Here is a 27,600-nt window from a genome sequence, read left to right on the forward strand (position 1 = left end):
CTCTGAAAGCTGGTAGCTTTGGCATTTTTTCTGTGAATAAGCTGACAACCATCAGCAGGAAGTTCTCTACACCCCACGACCAGTCACTGCTCTCTACAAACTGATCTCATTCTCTCCTTTCATGTATACCGATGTCTAGACCATATTTTACAAGATATCTCACCCTCCATCACTTTTACCTGTACTCACACACATCAGCAACACAACTGAAGTAATCCCACTGCAGTTCCATATTGATGAAACTCTATGGCTGGCAAAACTTTTGTCCTTATTCAGCTGGACCACCACAATCTCCTGTCCACACTTTCTGATCTAGTTATCACAGAAATTATACCTCACCCAGCAGACAATTGTAATCTGTCAATTGTATCACTGTTAAACTGGTTCAATACAATTCATGACACCACATCACAGATGTCACACATTTTCAAAACCTGTTACAGTCCTGGTACAATAATAATAATAAAAAAGTATATATATATATATATATATATATATATATATATATATATATATATATATATATATATATATATATATATATGTGTGTGTGTGTGTGTGTGTATATAATAAAACAAACCTTTCGAATTGTACAAATATTTCAGGGAGCATGAATGGTGTGGTAAGTTTCTTACGGGGAGGGGGTTGGTGTTCCTGTGGCTAATTTTACATAATGACTACAAAATTTGTGTAATTTCTAAAAAGGCTTTTATTTTATGAAAAATAGCCTTATTAAATGAACTACTATTATAAGCTTTTTTCCTTCTGGTGCCTGAAACTGAGAAATTGTGGTCAATATTTTGCTTTATGCAATATGTGTTTTTGTGCTGGTAGTGCCTTGTCTGGTTTAGGCCTGTCATGGATAAATAATTGTGACAATTAAACCGCCAGTAGGTGTCAGCAAGTCCATGTTTTAATAAACGATTTATTGAATCATTCAAATCAAACGGTTCGTTCAAATCGGCCGATTCAATTAGAAACGAAACAAATGAGTCCATCTGTTGAATCACTGGCTCACTCGATTGGTTCAAAATCTGATTCATTCAAGCAACGAAACAACGTGTTGCTATGCAATAAGCATTGTATAAAATTAATAGCACATTTGATGATATTCAGAAAAGTACATTGCTTGTCCAATGAATATATAAACGTAAAAACTCCCATATGGGTATTTTTTTCTTTCATTTCTTGAATTATGAGAGCATTCTTACTGTACTCTTAACAGGTTTCATCGCGCAGTGACTTTAGGACTCTCCAGACGTTTTTGTTTGTTTTTTGCAAACTCGGTGAATCGATAATGTCAGCTCACAGTCACACATACAGCAGCACAATAACATAATGTCGGGGAACGTCTTTAAATTATAATCAAGAAAAAAAAACATACCTTTTCTGTTGTCTTCTTTTCAAAGAACTTCAAAAGTAACGCGAAAAATGACGAGAATTTGCTTCCGGTTGTGCGCAGTCCAGAGTTCTGATTGACCAATCGCTGCTATTTAGTTTGTGAATCAACACAGGTAGATCATTTTAACATTTCAATGGCATGATAAGTTTTACATAATACACATTATTAATCTAAATGAGATGGTAAGGGGGGATGGTGTCCCCCCCGCATCCCACCCTAACTCGAGCCCAAATTAAAACATTTTAGATTTTTTTCTCTCTCTCAGTGTGTATCAATAACGTCTGATTTCTGTAAAGCCACTTTTTAGAGCTTAGTTGGGCTGTGTTCTCGTGCTATTTATATTTTGACCAGCAGGTGTCCCCAGCGTGCGATGTTTCGAGCACTTCCGAAACCAGTTCCTAAAAGTGAGTCATTTTGCGAAGCATTAGTATAATAATTCAAAAAGCTTAGTTTCTTCCATCACTGAGTGCTTTTGACTTTTTTAAATACTAGTGTTTTTAGTATGGATTCATTCACCACTAAGACAAGTGCTCTTCTTCTGAGATATATTACAGTTGGTTTTTGGTTCATTACCGCCACTAACTTGACATGAGGAGGGATGGGGGGCGCACTAAAGGAAAGAAAAGATAAATGTACTCTCATTTTTGGTAGTCTACAGCCAACCTGAATCCATAGAAAAGACAACACTAGGATCACTTTATGGGTCCCAAATATTTTTTTATCTACATTGTATGATAAAATATGATATATATTTTTTTTATACGGTAGGCTAAGCGCATCTTAAATTATTGTAAATCTCTTATCTGAAATGGAATACTTTAAGGACACTTAATAAGAAGAAATGTAGCTCTCTTCTGTTGGACTATGATCATGCGAGTACCTCGAATGGCCTAATAACTGTAATGTTACAACCATAGACTGGTTACAACACAGACGATTAAAAAATCATATGAGCAAGCGCCCAAGCAGCAGCCAATCACCGGCCGGGTGTAGAGAGCGGGGGCGGGGCTTGTGATCGAGCTCACCTTTCTATCCACGCTTCAGGTGACAGAGCGAGCGCAGTCAGTGGCGTCACAGATCTCGTCTGATGGACTCAACAGAACCTTCGCCGCGAACTGCACATCATTATGAAAACAATAGCGATTTGCTATTTGCGATTGGATTATGATATTTTTAAAGACAGTGGAATATGACACAGGGAAACAGAGCTGCTGAGGCGAAGTTTTGTCAGGTGTGGAAGAAAAAAGCGTTTGGACGTTAAAGGCGAAGTATGTGTTATTTAACAATACTGTCCAAGTTGTTGCTGTTTTTATTTTTATATGTTAGCCTACTTAAAAGCGGAGTTGTGTAAATTGTTTTTATAGCAGCTCGAACGTAAACGGCTTGTTCTACGTTGTCTGGAAAATAGATAACTCAAGATGGAGCCATGAAACAAAATCCGAGTTATTTACATAACCAACTACATAGTTAATAAACGACCTTGTTGTTCATACGTACACTCGTTCGTCTATTATATAAATCTTGGGTAGTTGGGTAGTAACACTTTCTTTAGCTTCTTCTTTATTGACCTAACATGAAAAATTAAGCAAAGCTTTTAATCATTTATTTATTTATTAGAAAATGTAGTTTTATTCCCCAGCGATATAATAATAATCTAGGCCTATAGTTTGCCGGCTTAAGCTGATGCACAGAGTTTTAATTGTTTATTCAGTGTTAAGATTCGATTGTGTATTATGTTACTTTTATGGGATCATCTTAACAAGGAATCACATCTATGTTTTAACCATTGGATCACTTTTATTTAAAGTGCAACTCGTTTTAAATGCTGGGATTGGTACTTTGAGCAAGTTATGCTTATAAGAGTTGGTTGTAAATCCAAATGTTTACACCCTGATAATCAGACAGAGTGCAAATAGTGATGGGGATAGGAAAGAAAGAAGAGCTGAGCAGAAATAAGGATGAAGAAACAGACATAGGAACCAACAGATGTGGCAACAGTGGGAGAGTCTCCGAAAATCACTGATAGATTTAGTGTGAACGCAGGAGAGCTCTACGAATGCTGCTCTGTAGAGAGTTGTTAGCGTGTGTATGAGAAAGTTCCTCTTTGTGATGTTATTCTTTGCAACAGGTGAAAGAAGTCACACATTTTAGTTTCTGGTTGCACCTGTGATGTAATGTGACTTGTAGCTGGATGTTTTTACAAATTACAAACAAGCAGAAATAGATTGTTCTAGTAATTTTGTGTTAAAGATCACTGCTTACAGCAGCAAAAGACTGTTGTCACAGTTGCCTGTCATGTATATCATTCCAAAGCTTGTCCATGATGTATTCCAGCAGCTGCCAAGCTGAATGATGTCATTTTAAAATTATTTATACTATTAAAGATTTCAATTCATAATTGATTTTCTTTCTTTTTTCAGTTTGGTTTAATTTGTATAAATTTTGTTATAGTATGTGCATAAATTATTCTCTTTAGGTTTGCTCCATTTTGGTATTTATTAATTTCCCGTTAGTAATTTTATTTTCAACTTTTCAAATGTTTTGTTTATTTTATGTTTCAGATTTGTTCTATATTTCATTATAACCCTGGCTGAATATAGTGCAATGTCTGGTTTCTGAAAGAAGAAACACTTCAGATTGATATTGTACAACATTTACAGATTAACAGAAAACAGATTAACAGCTTTAACTTGAGTCTAAACTTCAGTCGACAATTCCAGTTATTACCTTGCCCTAGTGTTTCAGCCTTGTCTTCTGCTGAGGATTAAAACACACACACACACACACACACACACACACACACACACACACACACACACACACACACACACACACACACACACACACACACACACACACACACAACCAACCTTCAGGACTGCATAGCTGTGATATTAGACTCCTATGGCAACAGCGACTGATTATGACATCACTTGAACTAAGAATTATATCACAATCACAATTATATTTTTTTAATCCCTGCCTTAATTCATTTCTGGTTTATTATGTTCTATTCATAAATCTGGTTTACTCGCATTGAATCATCTGATACTCCTGGTGAAAGAGTGGAGTGACAATGTCTCAGTTGGACTGAAAAGAGCGTTCATACTTTAAAATCATTCGGTGTATCTCTTATATCGGTGTTTGATCTGACTCATGTAATTGGAGCAAGCGTGCATCCCTCTTGCTTTGTGAGACAAACCATGTCAAGAGCTTTCTGTATGCAAACATTCTCTCTCTTTCTATCGTTTTCTTTTTGGATCTCTCTCATTTTGTTTGTCCTCCCCCTTTGAAACCTACACAAACAGCATTTTCTCAGTTGGTAGGCTACATAAGAAATGCGAGGAAGGCATCGATGTTATACAATCTTAAAAATCAAGCTCCTTTAAAAGGTTCTTCACACAGCGATGTCATAGAAGAACCATTCAGTCAAAGGTTCTTTAAAGAACCATCTCTTAACTTTTAATAATCTTTCACCACAAAGAATATTTTGTGAAACAGAAAGGTTCTTCAGATGTTAAAGGTTCTTTATGGAACCATTTAGACAAAAGGTTCTTTTGTGACATTGTGAAGCACCTTTATTTTTAAGAGTGTAGAATGCCTGTTATGCCAGGATTTCAGCAGTTTATGGCAGGATTTGTATCCTTAGGCAAATATTAAATAAACATATTATGAATTCATTATGAACAAATCCTGAACTATAATAGTGTTTTGTTGTTGGAGTATTGGCATGATACGTTTTTAGGTGTGATGCTTAGAGTTGGCTTTGTTTACTTTATATTCTGCTCTCTCTTCTTTGGCACGTAAACTTAACACCTATTAACCCCTGCTTGCTTGTGTTGCCTTTTGTTTGTTTTATGTTTTTTTTTTGTCCCTCCATTTTATCTGTTTTTCAGTCTCCAAAATACACCCCATACCATTCTTTTTTGCTTCTCTCTTGTCATGGGTCAATCCCAGCAAATGTATGTTCTCTGTGGTTCATGCAGGTACACCTATGGCTGATGTTTTGGTGCTTTTTCTTAGCAGTGGGTTGTCACACTTTCTCTCCAGAAGGCACTGCTTGTTCATAAATGTATATTGTTATCACACTCCTTCAATTTGTACTGGTCAATCACGCTCATCTGAATTCATACCATCACTCAAGATCAGTGTTCTCCAACCCTGCTCCTGGAGAGCTACTGTCTTACAGATTTCAGCTTAAACCCCAATCAAACACACCTGAACTAGCAAATCAAGGTGTTCAGGTTACAGACAAGTGTGTTGAAGCACGGTTGGAAGTGAAGTTTGCAGGACGGTGGCTCTCCAGGAGCAGGGTTGGAGACCTCTGCTCTAGATTATTCTGTTGGCTTGGGTTTTTTGATTATATATGTTGTTTAAGAATATCTTTGAGTTCATGATTGCATGGTCTCAGCATAACAGGTCCCAGTTGCAAAAAGCCTTCAGTATTTCTCACACAAAGCCTTCCGCTTTGTTGCGGAAGGCAAACACCTGACTTCTCTTCCTTTGTTTGCCTTAATGAGGCCACCATAGTTTTGCTTTATCTCAGTGTAACAGGCAGCTCCATAAAACCCTCTCCCTTTAGAAAGTGTATTTCTGTGGGAAGGATTGCTTTCTTTTGTGTCATAGATGTTCAGTTTCTCAGGGTTTAATTATTTTTTTTTAGTGCTTGTTAGTGTAGACACTCTGAAAACATTATATAAACACAAACCATGTTTTGGTATGGAAACATGCAGGCATACCATATTTGCATAGTTTCTTGCATTATGTAAACCTGTTGTTTTCCCAACACGCTTCCCTGTTCATAAGTACCACCATTAGGATTGCGAAAGATCTCCATAGTTACTGGTCCCAAGTTACCTCTAGGCGTGTGGAGTTCCACCAATCAGGATGGAGACTGGTGGCTGGAGATCAGGTTCTTTGAACGCTGGGTAGGGCACTGAGTGTATAGTGTAAACACTGCACGTTTGCATCTCACGTGCGTACAGTAAAACCTTCAGTATTACTGAAGAGGCATATAATGTCACAGGCCATAAAATTATGATAAGGGTTCTGGTTATCTGTTGCCTTTTGGCATAAATATTAAAAGCATTCATATGATGACCTTAATGCATTGCCAGGGACAGATGTAGCAAAAAAATAAAAATAAAACGTGTATTTTCACCATCAGGTCAGACATTGGGACCTAAACCAGAGCCAGTACTTGATGCTGTAGTCATCTCTTCTTTGCATCTATTATACATTTTTCAGTAGACTCTGTCACTGTGATAGCCCTCACGTCACCCAGTCACCATGGGCACCAGTAAATTCCCCTTGTGTGTCTTCAGACAGCGCTTGATCATGACAAACATGCCTGCTTTGATTTGCTTGCATGGCCTTCATGTGTACGTGCCTGCCTGTATGTGTGTGTGTATGTGTGTGTGTGTGTGTGTGTGTGTGAGAGAGAGAGAACAAGGGCCAGGTGTTTCTAGTCTTATGCTAGAAGATCAAAAACCATGCATTACTGTCTATTGGTAATGCAATCATTAATCATTTTTATGTTGATGTTTTCTATATTTAGGTTTCTTTCATGACTAGAGTAATTTTTTTTACACAATATGCTAATTAACTAAGTTCAGTATTTACTGATAAATTAAGATAATTCAAAGATTTAGATCAGTAAATCTTTGAATAGACAAGTAAGCCAAAAGTGAGCTAAATACCCTTGTTTATAAAAATGCTATATATATATATATATATATATATATATATATATATATATATATATATATATATATATAAAATATAAAATAAAAAAAATGCTTTATTTAAGGTGGATTGTATTTCCATTTTATAAGGATTCATAATGTATTGCTACCATACTGGTTCTAGGGCCATAGTGGATTATTAATGATGGTATTATTGGATTTTGAATATTTAATATATTATAATTTACCTCTTTTTATTTAATTACATTTGCCATGATCTAAAACTCATCTAAGTTAATCTTTAAAAACACTAATTGTTAAATGTAATCGTTAGCAAATCTCAATGAACAACCATTTTTTTATGCTGTACATTAATAATTTTGTAATGCTGAATTTACTTGTAGCTTTTAATAATAATAATAATTCAGTTGTTTAGTGTTATACTATACACTGTTTATAGTAGTGGTTCCCAACCCTGGTGCTGGAGGCACCCCAACACTGCATGTTTTGCATGTCTCCTTAATCAAACACATCAGATTCAGATCATCAGCTCATTAGTAGAGACTCCAGGACCTGAGAGAAAGGAAACATGCCAAATGTCCAGGGTTGGGAACCCCTGGTTTATAGTATAGAAATCTAAAGTATAAATGTATATATTTTTACCTAGTATGCGTTTTCTCTTTATTTTTTTTAACCATAGAGTCAAAATTCAACGACTTTAAAGATTCCGTAATGAATTTTGTCTGTAAAAAAATGCTTCCGTTAATTTAACTGACCTCGTTTCAACCTTGCTTCAAATGAAGGTTCTGAGCTACTGATCTGACATCTGGCAGTCAGACATATGGTGTGGAATGTACTGGGCAAGTGCTAGTGGATGACTGCACAGAAAACAATTTCCAACACAAGTTATGACAGCCCTATGATAGGGTGGGACTGACTTGCTGGCCATATTTCAGCATGAAAAGCTCCAAGGACACTCCCTTTGGCTTGCAGGGCTGAAACCCAACCCATTCTCAAAGGAGAGTCAATCACAAAGAGACTCCAAGCAAATAGTCCAGCCCTGACCAGTATCACATTACATAGTAATGACCTTGTAAAAAAAGAAAGGAAACTCTACCTTTTCTCAGTCGTGAAACTTTGAAAACTGTTTGGAATTTTTTTTCACGTATGTAAACGGGTACATCCAAAGTAGTTTGACCAATAACATGCAGGTATGGTACATAATCAACCAATCGTGGCATCTGAGATCAACATAGATTGATCAAAGCAATGCAAATACATGTACATGTTAGGTGTTTGTTCGTTCATTCAACTTACTCGTCATTGTATGACACCAAAGTACCAAGAGAGTGATTTTAATGCATAAGGAGCTGTCTGCTCTGCTCTCTATAGCTCTTGTGAATGTCATACCATGATCGATCTGCACAGCACATACAGCCAAAATCTGGATATTTTAGGCAATATATAAATCCTGGCAAGGACGCGTCCTGGGAAAATGGCTCATATGGTCACCCTAGTGATATTTGAAGGGTAACGTCACTTCAGGCCTATTTTATATGATGTGACAAGCATTGGTGCCCAGATAAAAACCAGCTTCTCAGTTCTAAACAGGCCATAATGGACATGTGTTGTGAGACTGTCTTTATAAATTATATCTTTACCATAAATATTCTTGCTGAGGTTTGTAATTTCTCAGGAAGCGGCAAGCATTGGATTAACATAATTAACTAAATGAGCTTAATTGGAAAAGTGTGGTTACTCTGAGGTAAACACAGATCCAGTGTGCTCATGAGTGACTTCATTCTCAAGCACCCACATTACTAAGATAAGACATCTGTGCTGCTCAGTCAGGAAAGTCATTTCCCTAATATCTGGAGAAAAGCCCTGTCCCAGATTTGTCCCAGTATCTCCACTGATCTCTTTGAAGCAGTAGAACAAGATCAAGAATCCAGTGTAGTTTCCTCTCCCGAGGTTTTCTCTGTCTACCCCCTCACACTGATTAAAGAGCATACAGTATGCATAATTTGGGTCACATTTTTCTGATAACAGAACACTTAACCTGGCCATTTCCTGTGAGTGCATTTCATCTGGACCTCTTCAGATGGTTTTGAGTCCAGGGATTACTGTGAGACCTGGCAGTAGTTTAAGTTATCTTAAAATGTTTTATCTGAAGCTCATTTTACTTATAGCATTCAGACAATATTGCTGAATGTGTTTTTTGTGTCGAGTCAACTGGATCGATTAGTAAAAGTCCATAATGCTGCTGAATTTGCTTAACAGTTGATGCACTTGTCCACCATTCATGGATAGACACTGGTACATTGTTTGTGCAATTGTGCACAGCTGCAGTGTCTGAAACCCAAGACGGCTGCCTTGCTACCCAATCAATGATTCAACTGACAGTGGTTTTGTATGAAGACTTCATGTGAGGAAACTTTCAAGGCATCATAACTTCATGATAATGATCTACAACAAATTTAAGTGAGCTTTAGACATGACCTGACTAGGGTTGCAAAGGAGCAGAACATTTCTGGTAAATTTCAGGAAACTTTTCAAATGTTTCCAAAAAGTCCTGGAACTTTTCCAGAAATTTGGAAAAGTTTCCAGAAATTAAGCTGATTTTCCAACTCTTTGCAACCCTGAACCAGTCAACTTTTAATGACTACACACCTCTTGGGTAGAAATTCAGTGTTTGTTTTCGTATGACAATGAAGATTTAAAAAAAAAAAAAAATCTTTCTATTTAATTTTTTATAACTTTTTATTTACTGAATGATTACAAAATAGCCTTCTGTGTTGACAAAGTCTGGGTGAATTTATATAATTGAGTGGCTATATAAAAAGTGGCTATATATAATTAATAAATACATTTGTTATGCTCACTAGATTTTCATTTATTAGATCAAAAATACAATAAAACAGTATATTATTACAATTTAAAATAACTGTTGAAATACATTTTAAAATATATTTTATAATTTTACTTTTGTAATTTATTCTTGTGATGGCAAAGCTTAATTTTTAAGCAGCTGTTACTCCAGTCTTCAGTGTCACATGATCCTTCAGAAATCATTTTGATATGCTTATTTATATGGTGGACTGCTATGGTGCTCAAGCATGAAAGCAGTATACATTTTTGTGAATTAAAATTAATGCTGTTGTTTTGAACTTTGTATTTCTATTATTTTAAACAAGTATTTTCTGATAACATAAATGTATACATTTTATATTGAATAAATGTATTAAAAAAAATTGCAGGGCTGGACTTAACAAAGGTCTCCTTCAGGGAAAAATGTATTCACAGCAGTTTAACCACAACTCCTTTAGCTGCAGTGGCTCATGGGATCAGTATTTTCATGCTTTGTGGGACTATCCATTTATTGAATGGGGTTTTAGAGTAGCTTTATTTTAGATTTTGTGCAGTTTCCCTTGGAGGTTTCCACAGACAGAAGTTTTCTCTATCCCCTTCCCACCCCCTCTGTGATTCTGAGTTCCCACCTCCTCTTCTCGTGTCTTCCTCATTCTCATTCCCGCTCTTCTGCCGTACCATTCTGAACCTCTTTGTCACTGCTCTGATCCATCTAGTCATTTCCTGGCCCTGACCGTCTCACTCACACTGCTCTCATTAACACAGCTAAACTGTTCTTCCCATTTTTTTTTTCTTTTTTTCAGAAGCTGCGTTGACTAGATCTCAATCTACATGTCTCTAAAGAGCTCCTGAGCCCTCTGAAGATGCAAATGATTTCTGCCATGCAAAATACCGTGTCTCCAGCAGCAGCTTTCAGCAGTGGTAGGTAGGAATTCAAAATCCATTCTGACTGTCTTTCCTCTGGATTTATGTGTTTTAATGAGAGTGGACGGCCCCCACGTGTAACCAGAAACATATGTATCTCTATTTCTTTCACATTGTGTTTGAAACTGAGCTTTCTGCTGTGATTCACTCTAAATTCAGGCGTGGGTTAATAGTTTCTGCCTACTGATTGGCTGTTTAGAATTGCGTAAATATTCACAAGGCAAATTCAGTTGTGGTGTGTGTGTGTGTGTGTGTGTGTGTGTGTATCTGGTATTTATCACATACGTCCACACGAGGATAGTAATACCAGTAAAATTTGACCTGGTAGAGACATTTTTGAGGGTCTATGAGGAAACAAACTTATAAATCATACAGAATTAAGTTTTTGGAAGATCTAAAAATGCAGAAAGTTTCCTGTGAAAATATCAAATCAAATGTTCATCTAAAGGCTTTAGTGAATGATAGAAAAACGCCTACATGAGGAACCGTTGAATGCTGTTTAAACAGCATCCCAAAATCCATCTCATGATATTTGAAGGAATACCTACGTAGTGTGCAAAAAAATATCCAAAACATGTTCTTTTTTTTGGGGGTTATTGCCTAATTTTATGATTTTAACAGTGCATTCTGCGAAGTGTGACTTTTTTTTAAAAGAGCAGATAAAGTAAGCCTTCAGACCAAATGGATTGTGGAGAATGCCATTGTTGTTGTCTTTGCTCATTCTTTAGACTAAACACACACACACACACCACAGAAACTATAGCTTATACTCCCCACACACATTTTTGAGAGGAGACAGAGAGTATCTTTGTATCCGTCTATAATCACTGGGGCTTGCACACACATTTGGTTTAAGCCAATAGCTGTTATCTAAATGCTTAAGGCTGTGGGTCTCTCTATTGATTTGTTAAAAATAGCTCTGCATTTACAGTAGAGCGCAAGCTATGCAGTACTGCTACATTTCTATATTTTTGGAAGCATGACATAAGATGCAGCATGTACTGTATAATATTGCATAACACAAAGCTCACATCCACATGCTGTTAATTAGCATCTTTAAGTGATGACAGCTGAGTTCATTCGTTGGCATTATGTTTAGGCATCCACATTATCTCAGCAAATCCTGCTTGAAAGGCTTTGATTTTCTAAAGATGACACAGTGCTGTTGCCAAGACAGCCCCTGAAATAGTGATGCACATTTAAAACAGACCACAACTTAACTGTTATTGTTAGTGCTTGGTTTGTGCTGTGCCAGTATTTCTTCTCACAGAATATATATATATAGTGGTGGGCATATATTATTTTTTTAATCTAGATTAATCTCACTGTAATCTTGGTTAATTAATCTAGATTAAAATGGCTCATTTGAATTCTGCCAAAGGCATTCAGAATATGTGTGCTACCCAAATAAAATAATGACTAAAAGTAACGTTAAGTCTTTGAGAACGGGTTTCTCAAGACAGGTGTTGCATTAGACCAGGGGCTCATCTAATGTTTCCAAAATGCATCACAAACTGCTTGAGAGAGCTGTAAACTAATTCCACATTGCAGCGATCGTTCACGTACCGAGTAGCGGACTGCAAACGCGTCCTGTGTGAAAGCACATTGAGTATGAGTCCGTGCTGCTTCAGCACCACATACGTAACGCACACGGGCTGCATACACACTGTAGACGGAGTATGTGTGAAACAGGCGTGCATCTTGTCGAGGTTTCCAATTAGTTAATTAATGAAGCTTCTTTAAAAAAAAAAAAAAAATTCCCTGAAGCAAACCCGGCGGCATCTTAGCTGTATCCATGTTAGCACGTCACGTTTGATGTGGTAATTTCAGAGTAGGCAAACACACAGGTTTAAAGACTCATTCTCACTCCTTACAGATTCGGCTAGATATAAATCCGCGCTAAAATATCAAGGTGAAAGTCATCATAGCTTGCTTAGTATAGACCCAGCTCCCAACCCAACTTTGAGAATAAATTAACGGCAATATTTTTTTTTATCGCGCGATAAGAGTCTCCCGTTAACGCAGCATTTAATGCCGATAACCGCCCATATATATATACATGTATTTTATTTACATGTACTATCTACTTTTCAGTTCAGATTTATTTAGACTGTACACTTTTTTCTGTGTTTATATGCAGGTTGTCAATGTCTAATGCTACCGTTCAGTTATCCATGTTTGGTTATATTCAGCATCCACTCCAGCACTCATGATGGTTTAGTCCTGCTGTGAGAGCACAACAATGACATCCATGGTTGCCAATGGGACTCGAGGTGGCCAGCCACTGGTCCTGAAAGGAGTGGACCCTGAAACATGCATGATCGTGTTCAGAAACCACTGGGCACAGGTATGTGATATTTGTTATATTATCATCTTTTGCTAGTTTGCTATGTTTAAAGTATACGTGATACAACTGTTGACAAAATAAAAAAAACTTATATGATGCTTATTGTGTTGAATTAACATAAACCTTTACAACTTGCTTGATACTTGTTGTTTGTTGTGGATATATACTTTTTTTCCTCATCTGGAAATGAATTAGTTTTTCAGTGAAAATATTTTTTTTCACTTCCAAAAAGCCTTGTTTCACCTCGGGTGTACTAACCGAATCTTATACAAGTAGTGTTATTTTCTGTTTATTATGTATGAAGTTTATTTAATATAAGGTTTTATGAGGAACCAAAAATACATGCAATGTCTTTACATATTATATATGATTAAGTATTATGTTTCTGATCATTAAAATAAGTAAATGAAAATGGTATGTTTTGTAAGCTTTTCAATTCCTGAACTGGCCCTAGAATGGACTATCCCATTGGTGTTACACTGTGAATAAGGCTCTGGACCTCTTCTGTTGATTCAGCAGAATGCTCCAGAACATAGAGGCATTGTTTGAGTACAGAAGATGAGTTCAGGCCATTAGATAAACTCTAAAGACAGAAATTAGGGTAGTTTTCTGATGGCAAACTAGTATTATTGTGAATTTGTCCAAATAAGTTCTAAAATATTCTAAAAATCTGAAATGCTGTTAACACTTTCACTCTTTCAGCCCTTCCTGCTTCGTTTGCATTTATGAATGGTACACTTTAAGAGCATTATGCCATTTGGCCTTGCTTGCTTTTCCTCTTCCTGAAGGCTTCATGTTATTCCTTTGCACTGTTAATAATCTAATCTCAGTTTGACACACCCCTGACGGGGAGTTTTGTCATGATGAAATAGATCAGCACCAGGACAGAGGGCTCATTGTTGCAGTTGTTTCAACTACTAATTTGCATGAAATAGATTATATGTACCCTGGAGCATAAAACCAGTCATAAGTAGCACAGATATATTTGTAGCAATAGCCAACAATACTTTATATGGGTAAAAACAAAAATCATTAGGATATTAAGTAAAGATCATGTTCCATGAAGTTGTTTTTTACATTTCCTACCATAAATATATAAAACCTTTATGTTTGATAAGCAATATGCATTGTTAAGAACTTCATTTGGACAACTTTAAAGGTGATTTTCTCAATATTTAGAAAACCCTCAGATTCCAGATTTTCAAATAGTTTTATCTTTTCCAAATATTGTCATATTCTAACAAACCATACATCAATGGAAAGATTATTTATTATAATGTATAAATCTCAGTTTAAAAATGTACCCTTATGACTGGTTTTGTGGTCCAGCGTCACATATGTTTTCCTGCTGCATCACAGTATTCCTATATATATATATATATATATATATATATATATATATATATATATATATATATATATATATATATATATATATATATATATATATATATAGTAATTACATTATTATTGTAATTATTATTTATTACATTTCTTTTTATTTTTATATAATAAAACTTTTTTGAAAGTCATATATAAAGTAATTTTTTAGTGATGTCATGCTGTAAAGAGAAAACTCATTGCTATAATGTGATAAAATCCCTTTGTATGTTCTCTCCAGTGTGAATGACCTCTGATCTCTTGACATTTTATCAGGTGGTGAAGATCCTAGAGAAGCACGACCCGTTGCGCAGTATTGTTGGTGGTCTGGGTGGAGGTCACGGTCTTGGTGGGGGCGGAGGACTCGGCAGCTTCCGTTTCGGTCCAGTCCCTGGCGATGAGGCCAGCGCCGTGCAGAACTATGTAGAGCACATGCTCTTCCTCCTCATGGAGGAGGAGTGTGGTCAAAACGGAGCCATGGGGCCCATCCTGGAGTTTGTGGTGATGGAGAACGTGTTGGAGAGACTGTTTATCTGGAGCTTGAGGCGAGAGTTCACAGATGATATGAAATTAGAGCAACTGAAGATGTATGAGATGCTGATTGGACAAGCCAGGCAGCCATTACTTCATCATAAACCAGTGCTCAAGCCTTTGATGATGCTTTTGTCATCCTGCTCCGGCTCCCCATCGGGTCCAAGCTCCCCTGCTGTGGAGACAGAGCTTGTGCTGCTCCTGAACCAGCTGTGCTGTGTTCTGGCTAAAGACCCATCGGTTCTGGAGCTTTTTTTCCATACGAGTGAGGACCAAGGAGCTGCTAATTTCCTTATCTTCTCCCTACTCATCCCTTTCATACACAGGGAAGGGTCAGTCGGACAGCAGGCCAGAGATGCGCTTCTGCTCATCATGGCTCTTTCTGCTGAGAACCATGTTGTGGCTAAACACATCGCAGAGAACACCTACTTCTGTCCGGTATGAGTCTATTATAGTATATCTTCCTCTTTTATTTATACTCTTTCTCTATTTATCTTTCTCTTTTTTTTTTCAAGCTACTCAGAATCTGTACTTGGATTACCAAAGTTCCTGCAGCATTGGGATCACTTTTTTGGCATGCATTGCTTAAATTACTATCTTATTGAATAGTCTTTAGAGATCATGGTGCTTTCTGCATACAGAGGTTAAATGTGAGCCAAAATCATAAACTAAACTACTTTAGTCTGTGTGCATTGAATTTATTTACAGAACAAACTAAAAAAACAACAACACAGGAATTGAATGTACATCATCATCATCATATGAACTAGCATACCCTGAAGAAATATGACATTCATAGCCTCCAGTTATAATGAACGTGAATAACACTTTTGAGTAATCTTATCTGGCTGTTTATGAAATTTCAATTAAATCTACAGTCAGTGAAGCCAACAGGACTGTTAAACTGGTTAAGTCTTTAGTGAATGCATGGATTGTGAAAATTATCAAATTTTCCTTTCAAATATGTGCTACCGTGGTCCCTGTCTGGGCATCCAGTAGCACAGTACATGCTTATGTAAAGTCATTCTAGATAATTGCATAATCAGTTACACCATGGATGAGTACCCTTCTTACTAAGTTGACATCACCCTCTGCTTCAGTAGAGTGCCATTCTCAGCATTACATGCACTCTCCACCCTTTCTGACCTTATATTCATCTGCCAATGAATGAAGCCAGGAAGCATGTAGCTACAGATTGTTGTGCTATTACATAATGGATGTCTTTTATTGAAGTGCTTAAAAGTGTAGTTTGAATTAATTGGTTAATTTTACTGATTTATTTATTATTATTTGAAGGTTTTGGCTACAGGTCTGAGTGGGCTTTACTCCTCTCTGCCTACCAAGTTGGATGTACCCAGTGAAGAGTGGCACTGTCTGCACCGTGAGGACTGGCAGCAGCTGCCTGCTCTTGTGCAATTTCTTAACTCCTTGGAGTTCTGCAATGCTGTCATACAGGTGTGCTAGTGCTACTTCATTTCTACTGCACTTGTGTTTTATCTATAGCAAGAGGTGTCCAGTCCAGCTCCTTGAGGGCCACTTTCATAAAGTTTAGCTCCCGTACACCTGCCAGGATGTTTCTGGTGAACCTGAAGACCTTAATTGGCTTGTTCATGTATGTTAAATTTGGACTATAGCTAAAATCTGCTGGACGGTGTCCCTACAGAAACATGATTGGACACCCCTGGTTTATGGCAAACAATGTATCATTATACAGTCACATACAAACGTCCTCTGCTTGTTTTGCAAACATTATTCTGGAAGTCAGGAGACAAAGGTTGAGCTATAAATAAACATTATTGTAGTATCCTTATCTTTATATGCCCAGTAGATGAAAGGAAGTAAAAATACAGTTAGACAGTATGAATTCATTTTATTGTAGCTTTGCTTTGTGTGTAGGTGGCCCACCCTTCCATCAGAGACCAGCTGGTAGGCTACATTCATAATGGTTTTCTGGTCCCTGTTCTAGCACCAGCATTACACAAGGTTAGTGGACCATAAGCCATTTTCTTCCTAGATCAGTAAGATTTGCTTTAAAGCAACTTATTATTATTTTTTGTAGTTGACACTTGAAGAGGTGATGACCACTACAGCATACCTGGACCTCTTCATACGCAGCGTTTCTGAACCTGCATTGCTGCAACCCTTCCTAAGCTTCATCCTGCTCCATCGTCATGACAATGTACACATTTTGGACACACTAGTTAGTCGCATCAACACTCCCTTTCAGGTAACCACAGTTTCATCCTGACTAACAGCCAATTAAATCTCAAAAAGCAGTACTTACTGCAAAATCAGTGCTGAACTAGTGCTGGGTGATGCAAAATAAAATTAGGGAATACTGGTAATGTTTTGATAATGTTAAAAGTTTAGGTTAGTTTTCAAAAGACAATGAGCCAGTTTCACTTTGCTTTTTCTCCTCATAATTATGGCCAGGTCAAAGGGATGGTTCAACTGCTTAAACTCGACTGTGCATATTTATGTTGTGCACTGTGAAGAGCATCACAGGTTTCAATATACACCATATTTTTATTTCAAGTTTTTGGTTTGCACAACCTTATAGAATCATGTTCTGCACACTTGCAAATCTTTTCACTATATCCAGCAGTGTAAACATGATGATTATAATAATAATAGGAGGTTTATTGTGCAGGATGAATTATTCCAGAAAAATGCTCATTTTTGAGGTACATTTTAATGAATTAATTAAATTAACACAAATTTTACAATTAATTTTATTTTGCTATACCATCAGACCCTATACTGAACTTCTGTTAATAACATTTCACTAAAGGGTGAAGACACACTGCACAAGTTTAAGAAGTGGTTGGTAGATTAGATGAAGGTGAATTAGATGAATTAGATAAATAAAGGTAAACTGCAGGATCTTTCTATTAAATTGGACTAATATTTGAACTCAAATATTAGTCTGCATGTGTATTCAAACAGAATACCCTACAGCACTGAGCCTTAAGAATCCTCAAACAATAGTTAGCTTTATTTTATTCAATATTAACAAAACAATTTAAACCAGTTAATGCCAGATTTATTGTTTAAAACATGCAGTGTTTGTCATTAAGTTGTGTTTTGTAGTAGTGTGTTTTTATCGGCTGTGATTTTGTTCCAGCTTGGCACTGTATCGCTGGCCCTGTTCCGCACTCTCATTGGCTTGTATTGTGAGGATGTCATGCTCCAGTTGGTATTCAAGTGAGTATATTTGTGCAGATTATTCAATTTATTTAATTATTTGTTGCATTTCTGATATGCATCATCTATATGTTTAATATTGTCTCATAGTGTTGGTGCTTAGCTGTCTTTCTTGTGGCACTATATGTGTGGTCTCTCCTTCTCCGACAGGTACCTGATCCCCTGTAACCACATGATGTTGAGTCAGCGTAGAGTCCTGAGAGAAAGAGACTGTTACTCTGTATCAGCCGCCAAGTTTCTAGCCCTTACACCCTCCTGCTGTTCTCCAGAGGTCATCCCCCCTCCACTCAGACAACTGGACTCTATCCTCTGGTCAAAAGGCACTGATGGCTCCCATATAGGAACTATGGGTATTATATAGTTCCTTTACTTTCTGTGGAAGAGTGTACTATTTTATGTAATTTTGAATTGCATTGTGCATGAAGTGTCATTATAATAACAAAAAGTATACATTTTTGATCTACACTGAAAACTAAAATCTTATAAGGATGTAGATCAGGGGTGCCCAGTTTTATTCCTGGAGGGCCACTGTCCTTCAGAGTTTAGTTGCAACCCCAATTACATTGATCTAGACTGGATAATCAAGGTCTTCAGGAAAGAAAACTTCCAGGAAAGCATGTTGGCTTCCAGGCAAGCAACTCTCCTGGTCATTGGCTCTCTAGAAGCAGAATTGCAAACCCTTGACTGGATGCAGAAGGGAAAAAGCTGTTGTTTTTTCAAAGATTTCTAGGTTCTAATGTTAAAAGTGAGAGAAAATTATTTTATCTTTTTTGTTTGTCTCCACAAAATCATGCACTGGAGGTTAAATGACTAAGATCAAACTTTAGATTAGTGGTCTTGAGTCTGCAGACTGAAATGTTATTCATGTCTCAGTGACTTCCGGCTTCGGAATTAAATCTGAAACTTCACTAGTGCTGGCATCAACTTCATTTCTGCATTCCAGACTATATAATCCACTTCAGTCTGTGCCTGTTATTAAAGTATTTACAAGCTGATACAAATTCCAGAGCAGTACTTTTTTTTAAAAAGGGGACATGAAATATAAAGAGAAGTGCATTAGTAACTGATTTAATATTGCTTGTACATTTTCCTCTAGAATCAAAAGAGGTCCTCTCAGAGGAGGATGACTGTGGTAACTCCTGTGTCATTGGCTCAGAGATCCACCTGGATGTCAGTTACCTGCACTACTTGTACGATGCACAAAACAGCATCAATTACTGTATGGGAGCGTGCCGTGTGTGGTCGGCCCCTTACGATGGGGAGAACCCTCCTCCAGAAGGATACCAGTGCAGTACCTTGGAAGAAGCAGGTAGGACTCGGCCATCAGCTACCAGCAGAAAAACCCCAAATCAAATGCATCGCTCCGGTCCAACCCTCAAAGATCACACTGCTACTCCCGGATTGCTGGAGCTGGAGTGGGATGATAGTTATGATGCTTGTCCTACACAACTGCAACCAGAGGAAGATCCCGAGACTCGCCCCATCCCGGACGAGCCCCCAAAACACATTCAAGAACTGCGTAGAACTGCTATTATGATTGTGAAGGGCTCTTACATCGAAGAGTCTGAGTTCCAGAATGATGTTATGGTCTATGATCTGGTCGCTCAGAGGGATGCTCGTGACTCTTGTAATAGGTATCATCCCTCATCCAAACCTACAGAAGCAGCAAAGCATGAGATGTTAGATGAACCAGTAACTGATCAAAAGACTACATATTCAGAATCAATGAGCAATGGCTTGAGCTCCCCATTAGATGAAATGGACAGTAAAAAGAGAGGGTCCCAATCAGACTATAAGTCACTGGAAGGGGAGGACCTTATGGCCCAGTATGAGGAACTCATAAGGACTTTGGGTGCACAGCACAGTCCAGCAAAAACGGACCGTGAACTCAAGAGTCCTACAGACCTCATGGATGAGGAGGAAGATGAGATTGACTTTAACTCTTTCTCCCCAGAGACACCAGAGGCAGAAAAGTTACCATCTACCTTTGGGACCAAACCCCGCAGTGGGAGCAGGGGACATGCTGTACCTTTTACAGGTCGGAAAATATTTTATTTAGCAAATTATTTAAATTCTTTCACATTATTCTTCATACACTCCTTTATATATTGCAATAATATATTATGAATTTATTTATGTGACCCTGGAGCACAAAACCAGTGTTAATTTGCTGTATTATATTTTTAGCAATAGCCAAAAAAACATTGCATGGGTCAAAACAATTGATTTTTCTTTTATGCCAAAAATCATTAGGATATAAAAAGTAAAGATCATGTTCCATGAAGATATTTTGTAAATTTCCTACCGTAAATATATAAAAACTTAATTTTTGATTCAGAATATGCATTGCTAAGAATTCATTTGGACAAATTTAAAAGCGATTTTCTCAGTATTTAGATTTTTTTGCACCCTCAGATTCCAGATTTTCTAATAATTGTATATCTGCCAAATATTGTCTGATTCCAATAAACCATACATCAATGGAACACTTATTTATTTGTTTCAGCTTTCAGATGATTTATAAATCACAATTTTGAAAAATTGACACCTGAGACTAGTTTTTTGTATTCCAGGGTCACACATTATAGTTAGGTGACAGCCATTTGGATTAATGACTGAAAGTATAGGGTATATTATGCACTGATTTAATGCCATAATGCACCTTAATAATGCGTGTGCATTAATGTATACTGCCTGCTTATAAAAAAGGTGTATTAAACATTAAGTTATATGGTATAATAAAAATTGCAGCAGTAATATGACCTGTTTAACTCAATGAGTGGCATCTAGAAACCATAAACAAATTGTGCTCTGAATTATGTAACAGTGTATTTCATGAAGTTTGACCTCAGTTTTGGCCCCCATGAACTAATATGCAGAGATTTGGAATCGGTTAGTGTTGATTTCAGTTTAATGTGTGTTGTTCTGGCTCATTTGTCTTGTATTGTTTAAATTATTTACACTTTAACTAATATTTAATTTTCTCTCTTGTCTTTCTCAGGTCCGTTTCTGAGTGTACTGCTGTCTCGTCTAGAAAACATGCCAAGTAATTCTCTCCATGTGAACTTGCTTCTGACTGGCATCCTGGCCCAGTTAGCTGCTTACCCTCAGCCCCTGCTGCGCTCCTTCCTTCTCAACACAAACATGGTGTTCCAGCCTAGTGTCCGCTCACTATACCAGGTACTGAAGTGCATGCAGTATCTGATCTACTGAATGAATGTAGTTTTAAATCATACTAACTCAATATTCATTGTACCCGCCTGCTTGAGTTTAAAAACAAAGAAAATGCAAAAACTATCACTGGCCTCCATTAAACATCAGGTTCAGTACTATTTCTTTAGCCTACATTTCTTAAACTGATTAACATGGCAGATATTTTGAGCACTTTATGTATGTAGGTCAGTTTAGAAATGTCAACTGTTTTGATGAATGTTAAGAGCTTATGTGAACTTTGCCAAGGATTTGGGGGATAAAAATGGATTTGGGCCACATTCGGCTGTGGTCTGAATGTAGCCTTTGTCTCTACAACTTTTAATATTATACCGACGCACAAACCTGCTAAAATAACATCAGTGGCACAGCAAGGTTTAGTGCTCAATACTTCCCCTTTGTCAGCGTAAAAGTGACATTATCATCTTGCTGTCTGATACGTTATTCAGTAAAGTTTAATTTGTGAACAAGTTAATTAGCTTATTATACCTCTTGTTTCATATCATTAAATGGGACAATAGTGAAACCCATGCTTTCTTAACATTCATCAGCATGTCTTTGAGGGGCATGTGTTAGATCTGTTGGTTAATTTGTGTTTCAATACACACAAAGATGTGCTTTCACACAAAGCCTTGACCTTGTCAAACCAACCTGTATATTTGTCAGAAATTTGGTTTTGGCATGTGATTTGTTTGTACAGTCCAATGCGTGAAAAAAAGTAGACAAAATTAATGAAAATGCAAATTCAGTCTCTGACTGTAGGTGGCGCTTATGGAAAAGCAGACATATAAGCAGGGATATTTTTTATTTTTTTTATTTTTTTGCATTTCTGACACCTGCTTGTCATGATGATAGGAAGTTAAACAATAAATGATGGCATCATTTGCAACCAGAGTATGTGCAGTAGTGATCTTAAAATGGAGCTGTGCTATCAATGTTCTGCCCATACTTCCACAGACTCAATCACAGGCACACAATCATGATCCCACATCACACTTTATAGCGTCAAATAACTGACTGAAACCAAACTTAATAGAAAACCCTTGAACATACCCAAGCATGAACAGAAATACTTCAAATTATAGAAACATCTTTGGGCAAAATTTATTTGTGTACTTTGTGTATAAGTGTACTTTGACTTTTTCTTAGTTAAGGTCACGTCTCTTTTGTTTCCATGGAGAGGTCAGGGTTTATGAACGGGGTGATAAAAACTTTTCTGGAAGTGTGTGGTAGCAGCTCTGAGCATGTGACCAAAAGGACAAATCTGATTGGCTAGCCAGTTTTTTTTTTGCAGTGCTATGGAAAAGACACTTCTGTGTGAAAGAAAAAGTCTTGTGAATGTTTTAATAACATTCCAAATATTAAAAAATAAGTGCATATTTTTTTCTTATATTTACTACACAAATATAACGTTTCAAGTAGAAATCGCAGTTACTTCAAAGAAGTTCCTTACTGGAGTCACGTATGTTGATTACAGACATACTGAATCAAGTGGTTTGGGTTATCCAATCACAATTTCATTTGGACCCTGTTTACACCTGTATATAAGACTCTCAACTTGTAATGTATCACCTGAAATTGATCTTAATACCTGGTGTGGATATGGGAGAATATGGATTCTGTTTATTCATTAATTTAACTCTCCCTTCTTGTCTTTCTTGATTTTCTAGGTACTGGCCTCAGTGAAGAACCAGATTGAACAGTGGTCAGCGAATTATAAAGACTTCCCTGAGCTCCTCACAGCTGCCCAGCACTGCTTATTGGCCAGGGAGAGTTCACTTAGAGGTCAGAGTAGATTCATATCCTTTCAGTCATGTTATTTTATGATTTAATAAACACAAAACTTTCTTACTACACAAAATAAAAATGATCAATGTGCTTATTTCATTAAAATTACCTGCATTGATTCTCTGCATCTACTGTTTGTCAGCATTTTTTAAGTAATATAATATAATATTATGCTCAAAAGTTGGTAGGATTTTTTTTTAAGTAATTTTGTAATTTTGATAGAAGGAAGTATTAAAAAGTAGAAAAAAAAGTTTCAAAGTGATAATCAACACAATGGTTTTCAGAACTGTTTGTTGATAATAAGAAATGTTTCTAGAGCACGAAAATAAGTATATTAGAATGATTTCTGAAGGATCATGTGACACCAAAGACTGGAGTAACGATGCTGAAAATTAATTTATGCCATCACATTCACAAAAATTAATTACATGTTAAAATATATTTTGATCCAAAAATGCAACCTTGGAAATTATAGGATACTACTTTTTTAACAATTTTACCAATCTCAAACTGTATAATAATATAATCAAATGGAGTAGACCTGTTGGAAGAAACCATTAATATTTTGAGTTCAACAATGTGTAAATCAATATCAAATCAATTAAATTCAGTCAAATAACTTTGAATTAATTTTACATTTTGAGGCTTGCATAGCTGTTTTTCTCTTAGCAGTATAAACGGTTTCATCTTCTTTTGACTTGTTCAGTTTGAATAAAGTACATAGTAATACTTTCTTAGACAATGTTTATGTGCAATGACTTGTTTTTTCTGTTTCTACCCAGACTCTCAGAGTCCACAGAATGCAGATTGGTTCCATAGTTCTGAAGGAGACATAATCAAGACGAAACCGAATATCCAACCCAAAACTGTGGTTCCCCTAAATAAAACGGAGGTATACGCCACAGTTCTTTTCACAGAGTTCCTGAAAGAGCTCGCAGCCTTTGCACAAGAACACTCCATCCTTTCTCATCTTCCCACGGAGCAGTAGCCTCTGATTCTGTTTTTATCTTTGTTGGTAATGTTTCCAGGAAACTTTTGAACTTTAGCTCTTATTGTAAGCACTAAAACTACACTGTAAACTCTAAATTAATGTGGGAATGTTTTTCAGACTTTTCTCTTTTTGGGATATTTTGATGGGGGGTTCTTTCAAGCATATGTCTGTTGTGTGAATAATCATTGAAACTTGCCATAAAACACAGTCACTGATTTGCCTTCATTTCATAAAGTTGACTTAGGGAGAGAAATGCTGGTTGTCTTAACTTAAATTTCAGGCCTAAACTAGATGATGTCCATACAGTCATTGAGCAAGAGGTGAGGAGACTTTACAATACTTGAGGACCAGATTCTCTAGACTGTATAGTGCTGCTGATGTCTTTTTGCTGGAATGTTCCCATGATGGCCTTATACTGATAGTGCCTATTCCTTTAGTCCTTAATTTTCAACATTGTCTTTACAGTTTTATATACAGTAAGCATACTTATTAAACCTGGTCACTTGGCCATTTTATGTAACTTATGTGTAGGATTGCTGGATTTCCTCTCACTTTGAGAAACAATTCCTCCACAGTCGTTCTGGTTCTGTGTAGAGCATCACTGATATGAACTTTCACATTTTCATGAGTTGTTAATGAACATCTTTGAAACTAGCAGCACGCATGCTTGTTAATTAGGATGAGGTGTCTGTCTTTATTGGGGTAAGATATACACTACTGTTCAAACGTTTAAGATTACTACGTTTTTGTTTTATTTTATTTAGAAAAAAAGAAATACTTTTAGCCAGGAAGGACACGATAAATTGATCAAAAGTGAAAATGTTTTGCAACAATATACAAGTTTATCAGCCCTATAAAATAAATACTGTTCTTTTGAACGTATTCATAAAACAATCATGAAAAATTAATTACAGTTTTGACCAAAATTTGAATTCAGACTTTTTCTGCTTTTAATAAGGAGATGTAGCTGAAAATTCAGCTTTGCCATCACAGGCGTAGATAACATTTTGTAATTTGTATTAAAACAGAATAGGTATCTTAATTTCCAATATTTCACGAAATTACTGTTTTTACTGTAATTATATCAAATAAATGCAACCGTGATGAGGATTAGAGACTTCTTTCAAAACCATTCAAAAATATTTTAAAATGTAGTGTTTTAAAACTATTTTAGAGGGATATACAATCTTATATTGTTACAGACATTTAGATTTTTGTTTCTTTGTGTTATTGTTGCATGGCCCCTGAAAATGGCCATGAAGGACAATGATTTTGCTGAAAAATGATCGGAGAGATCACAATCAGAGTTGCATTCATCTTTTCTTTCTTTTCTTTTTTAAAGATTAGTACAAAAAAGCAGTTGATAAGCAATTCCAGTGTATCTAAACACCCACATGCAAAAGAGATGGTGTCCAAAGAAGTTGATTTAGAAGTATTTTTACCATGTTATATATCAAAACACATGAGCTTGTTCAGTAATACATGTTTTCGATACAAACTGATTGTTACATGAAATTTACAAGTGCACCTTATTGATTATACAAATTAGCGATTATGCTTTAAATAGAATTTTACAAGTAATATTTAAAAATGTTTATATTTCACACATTTGATTAATTGACTTCAATGTATCCATTGGCTTTGATTGTTCCATACTTATTTTTTTTTAAGTAGATGTTCTGCATGAAGTCCCTCCCTAACTGTCAATCAAAATTGATTACCAAACATCCTGAGGTCGCAATTTAGCATGTTAATCCAAAGATATTTATATGCATTTTTTATGTACCACAGATGACCTTTATTTGGGGAATCAAGAGCTAGATTACAAATTCTATATTAAAATGCCTTTACTGGTGGTAAGCAATACTTCAGTTTTACATCTCTATAGTTCTGTATTTAGGTTGTAAAAAGAAATCCTGAATCTAATGTCACCAGCTCATCTTTTGACCTGCTCGTTTTATGTTCAGACAGGAAACTGATCAGCATGTTTGTATGTCAAATGAAAATGGCTTATGTGTCAGAATGTATGAAGGCATGACATCTTGAATAAAGATATCTCCTGTCCACTAGCACAACTTTGAAGTGGCATATGAGTGAGTGGGCCGTAACATTTCAGTCTTCTGAAGTTATGAAGAGTGAATAAAGTGCTGCAACTGGAATGATTTTTTTTTTTGACAATTTCATAATCTGATGCATCAGTAATTAGTAACCGAAGAGCCAAACAAATTCTCTCTCCTTGTTAGGCTGTTCTGTTACTCAGTATGTACATTTCAGGGTTGAATTTTGTAAAGACGGATGCATACAAGTATGACATAAAGATAGATAATGTTATAACTAAAGAAACATTTTAACATTGGCGATGAAATGTCTACACCCAAATAATGCTTCTATAAATATGATCTTTTGGGGTGGCAACAAATAACACAGTAATTTACTGTGTTAATATTGGCCTAATCAATGTACAGCTTTGGGTGAGGATGTGCCTGTGTTTGGGAACATTAAAGGTGCTGTATGTATGTATGTTTTTGACTCTACTAAAGCATACAAATATCATATGTTTGCAGATATTTAAGAAACATGCTAAGTTAACATACTTGTTGTGGCCTAGTGGTTCGAGAGTTTGACTCCTAACCCTAGGGTTGTGAGTTCGAATCTTAGGTGCCCTTGAGCAAGGCACCGAACCCCCAACTGCGCTGCAGTATAAAATGGCTGCCCACTGCTCCGTCTTCATGGTTTGTGTGTGTGTGTTCACTTTGGATGTGTTAAATGCAGAGCACGAATTCTGAGTATGGGTTCCCATACTTGGCTGAATGTCACTTCACTTGTTTATCTGAAAAACAATGCTAGTCAGTTATTCTCCAAAATGAACATGGTCCATAAAAGGTGTGAAAAGTCGTTGTCGTCAGAATACTCCATCTGGGTTATATGAAGCGACGGGAACACTTTTTGTAAGCGAAGAAAACTAAAATAATGACTTTATTCAATAATTCCTTTGTCGACGGTCTCCTGTGGCTTGTGGAGTATTCTGACTACAACTTTTCACACCTTTTCTGGACCTTGACACTGATATTTACTTGGAAGTATATGGGCCAGTCTCAAGCAACCAGGTTTTCATCCAAAATATCTTAAATTGTGTTCTGAAGACGAACTGAGCTTTATCGGGTTTGGAACGACATGGGGGTAACTGATTAATGTATTAAAAAAAAATCATTTTAGGGTGGAGTATCCATTTAAACACACTTCATTACACTAAACACACTAAATAATGTTC

At 36.5% G+C, this 27,600-nt stretch overlaps 1 protein-coding gene across 4 annotated transcripts; it reads left to right on the top strand.

Moving 5' to 3' along the window:
* Positions 1-2,432: 2,432 nt before the first annotated feature.
* On the top strand, positions 2,433-26,404 carry LOC127948807 (FHF complex subunit HOOK interacting protein 1A-like). Of its 4 annotated transcripts, none has more exons than XM_052545547.1 (13): positions 2,433-2,670; positions 10,758-10,875; positions 13,071-13,225; positions 14,882-15,574; positions 16,433-16,591; positions 17,033-17,119; positions 17,196-17,363; positions 18,261-18,340; positions 18,491-18,690; positions 19,437-20,378; positions 21,342-21,520; positions 23,221-23,335; positions 24,121-26,404. In XM_052545547.1, the coding sequence occupies exons 3-13, from the start codon at positions 13,121-13,123 to the stop codon at positions 24,324-24,326; spliced, it is 2,934 nt and encodes a 977-aa protein (XP_052401507.1). In that variant the 5' UTR covers positions 2,433-2,670; positions 10,758-10,875; positions 13,071-13,120; the 3' UTR covers positions 24,327-26,404. The 4 variants fall into 4 exon arrangements, with proteins under 4 accessions (XP_052401507.1, XP_052401509.1, XP_052401510.1 ...); XM_052545549.1 differs by having other exon boundaries at positions 2,440-2,670; positions 10,758-10,879; positions 13,019-13,225; XM_052545550.1 differs by having other exon boundaries at positions 2,440-2,670; positions 10,758-10,879.
* The last annotated feature ends 1,196 nt before the right edge of the window (positions 26,405-27,600 follow it).

Source organism: Carassius gibelio, chromosome B1 (genome assembly GCF_023724105.1).
Source record: "Carassius gibelio isolate Cgi1373 ecotype wild population from Czech Republic chromosome B1, carGib1.2-hapl.c, whole genome shotgun sequence".
In the NCBI taxonomy this organism is placed as follows: Eukaryota; Metazoa; Chordata; class Actinopteri; order Cypriniformes; family Cyprinidae; genus Carassius; species Carassius gibelio.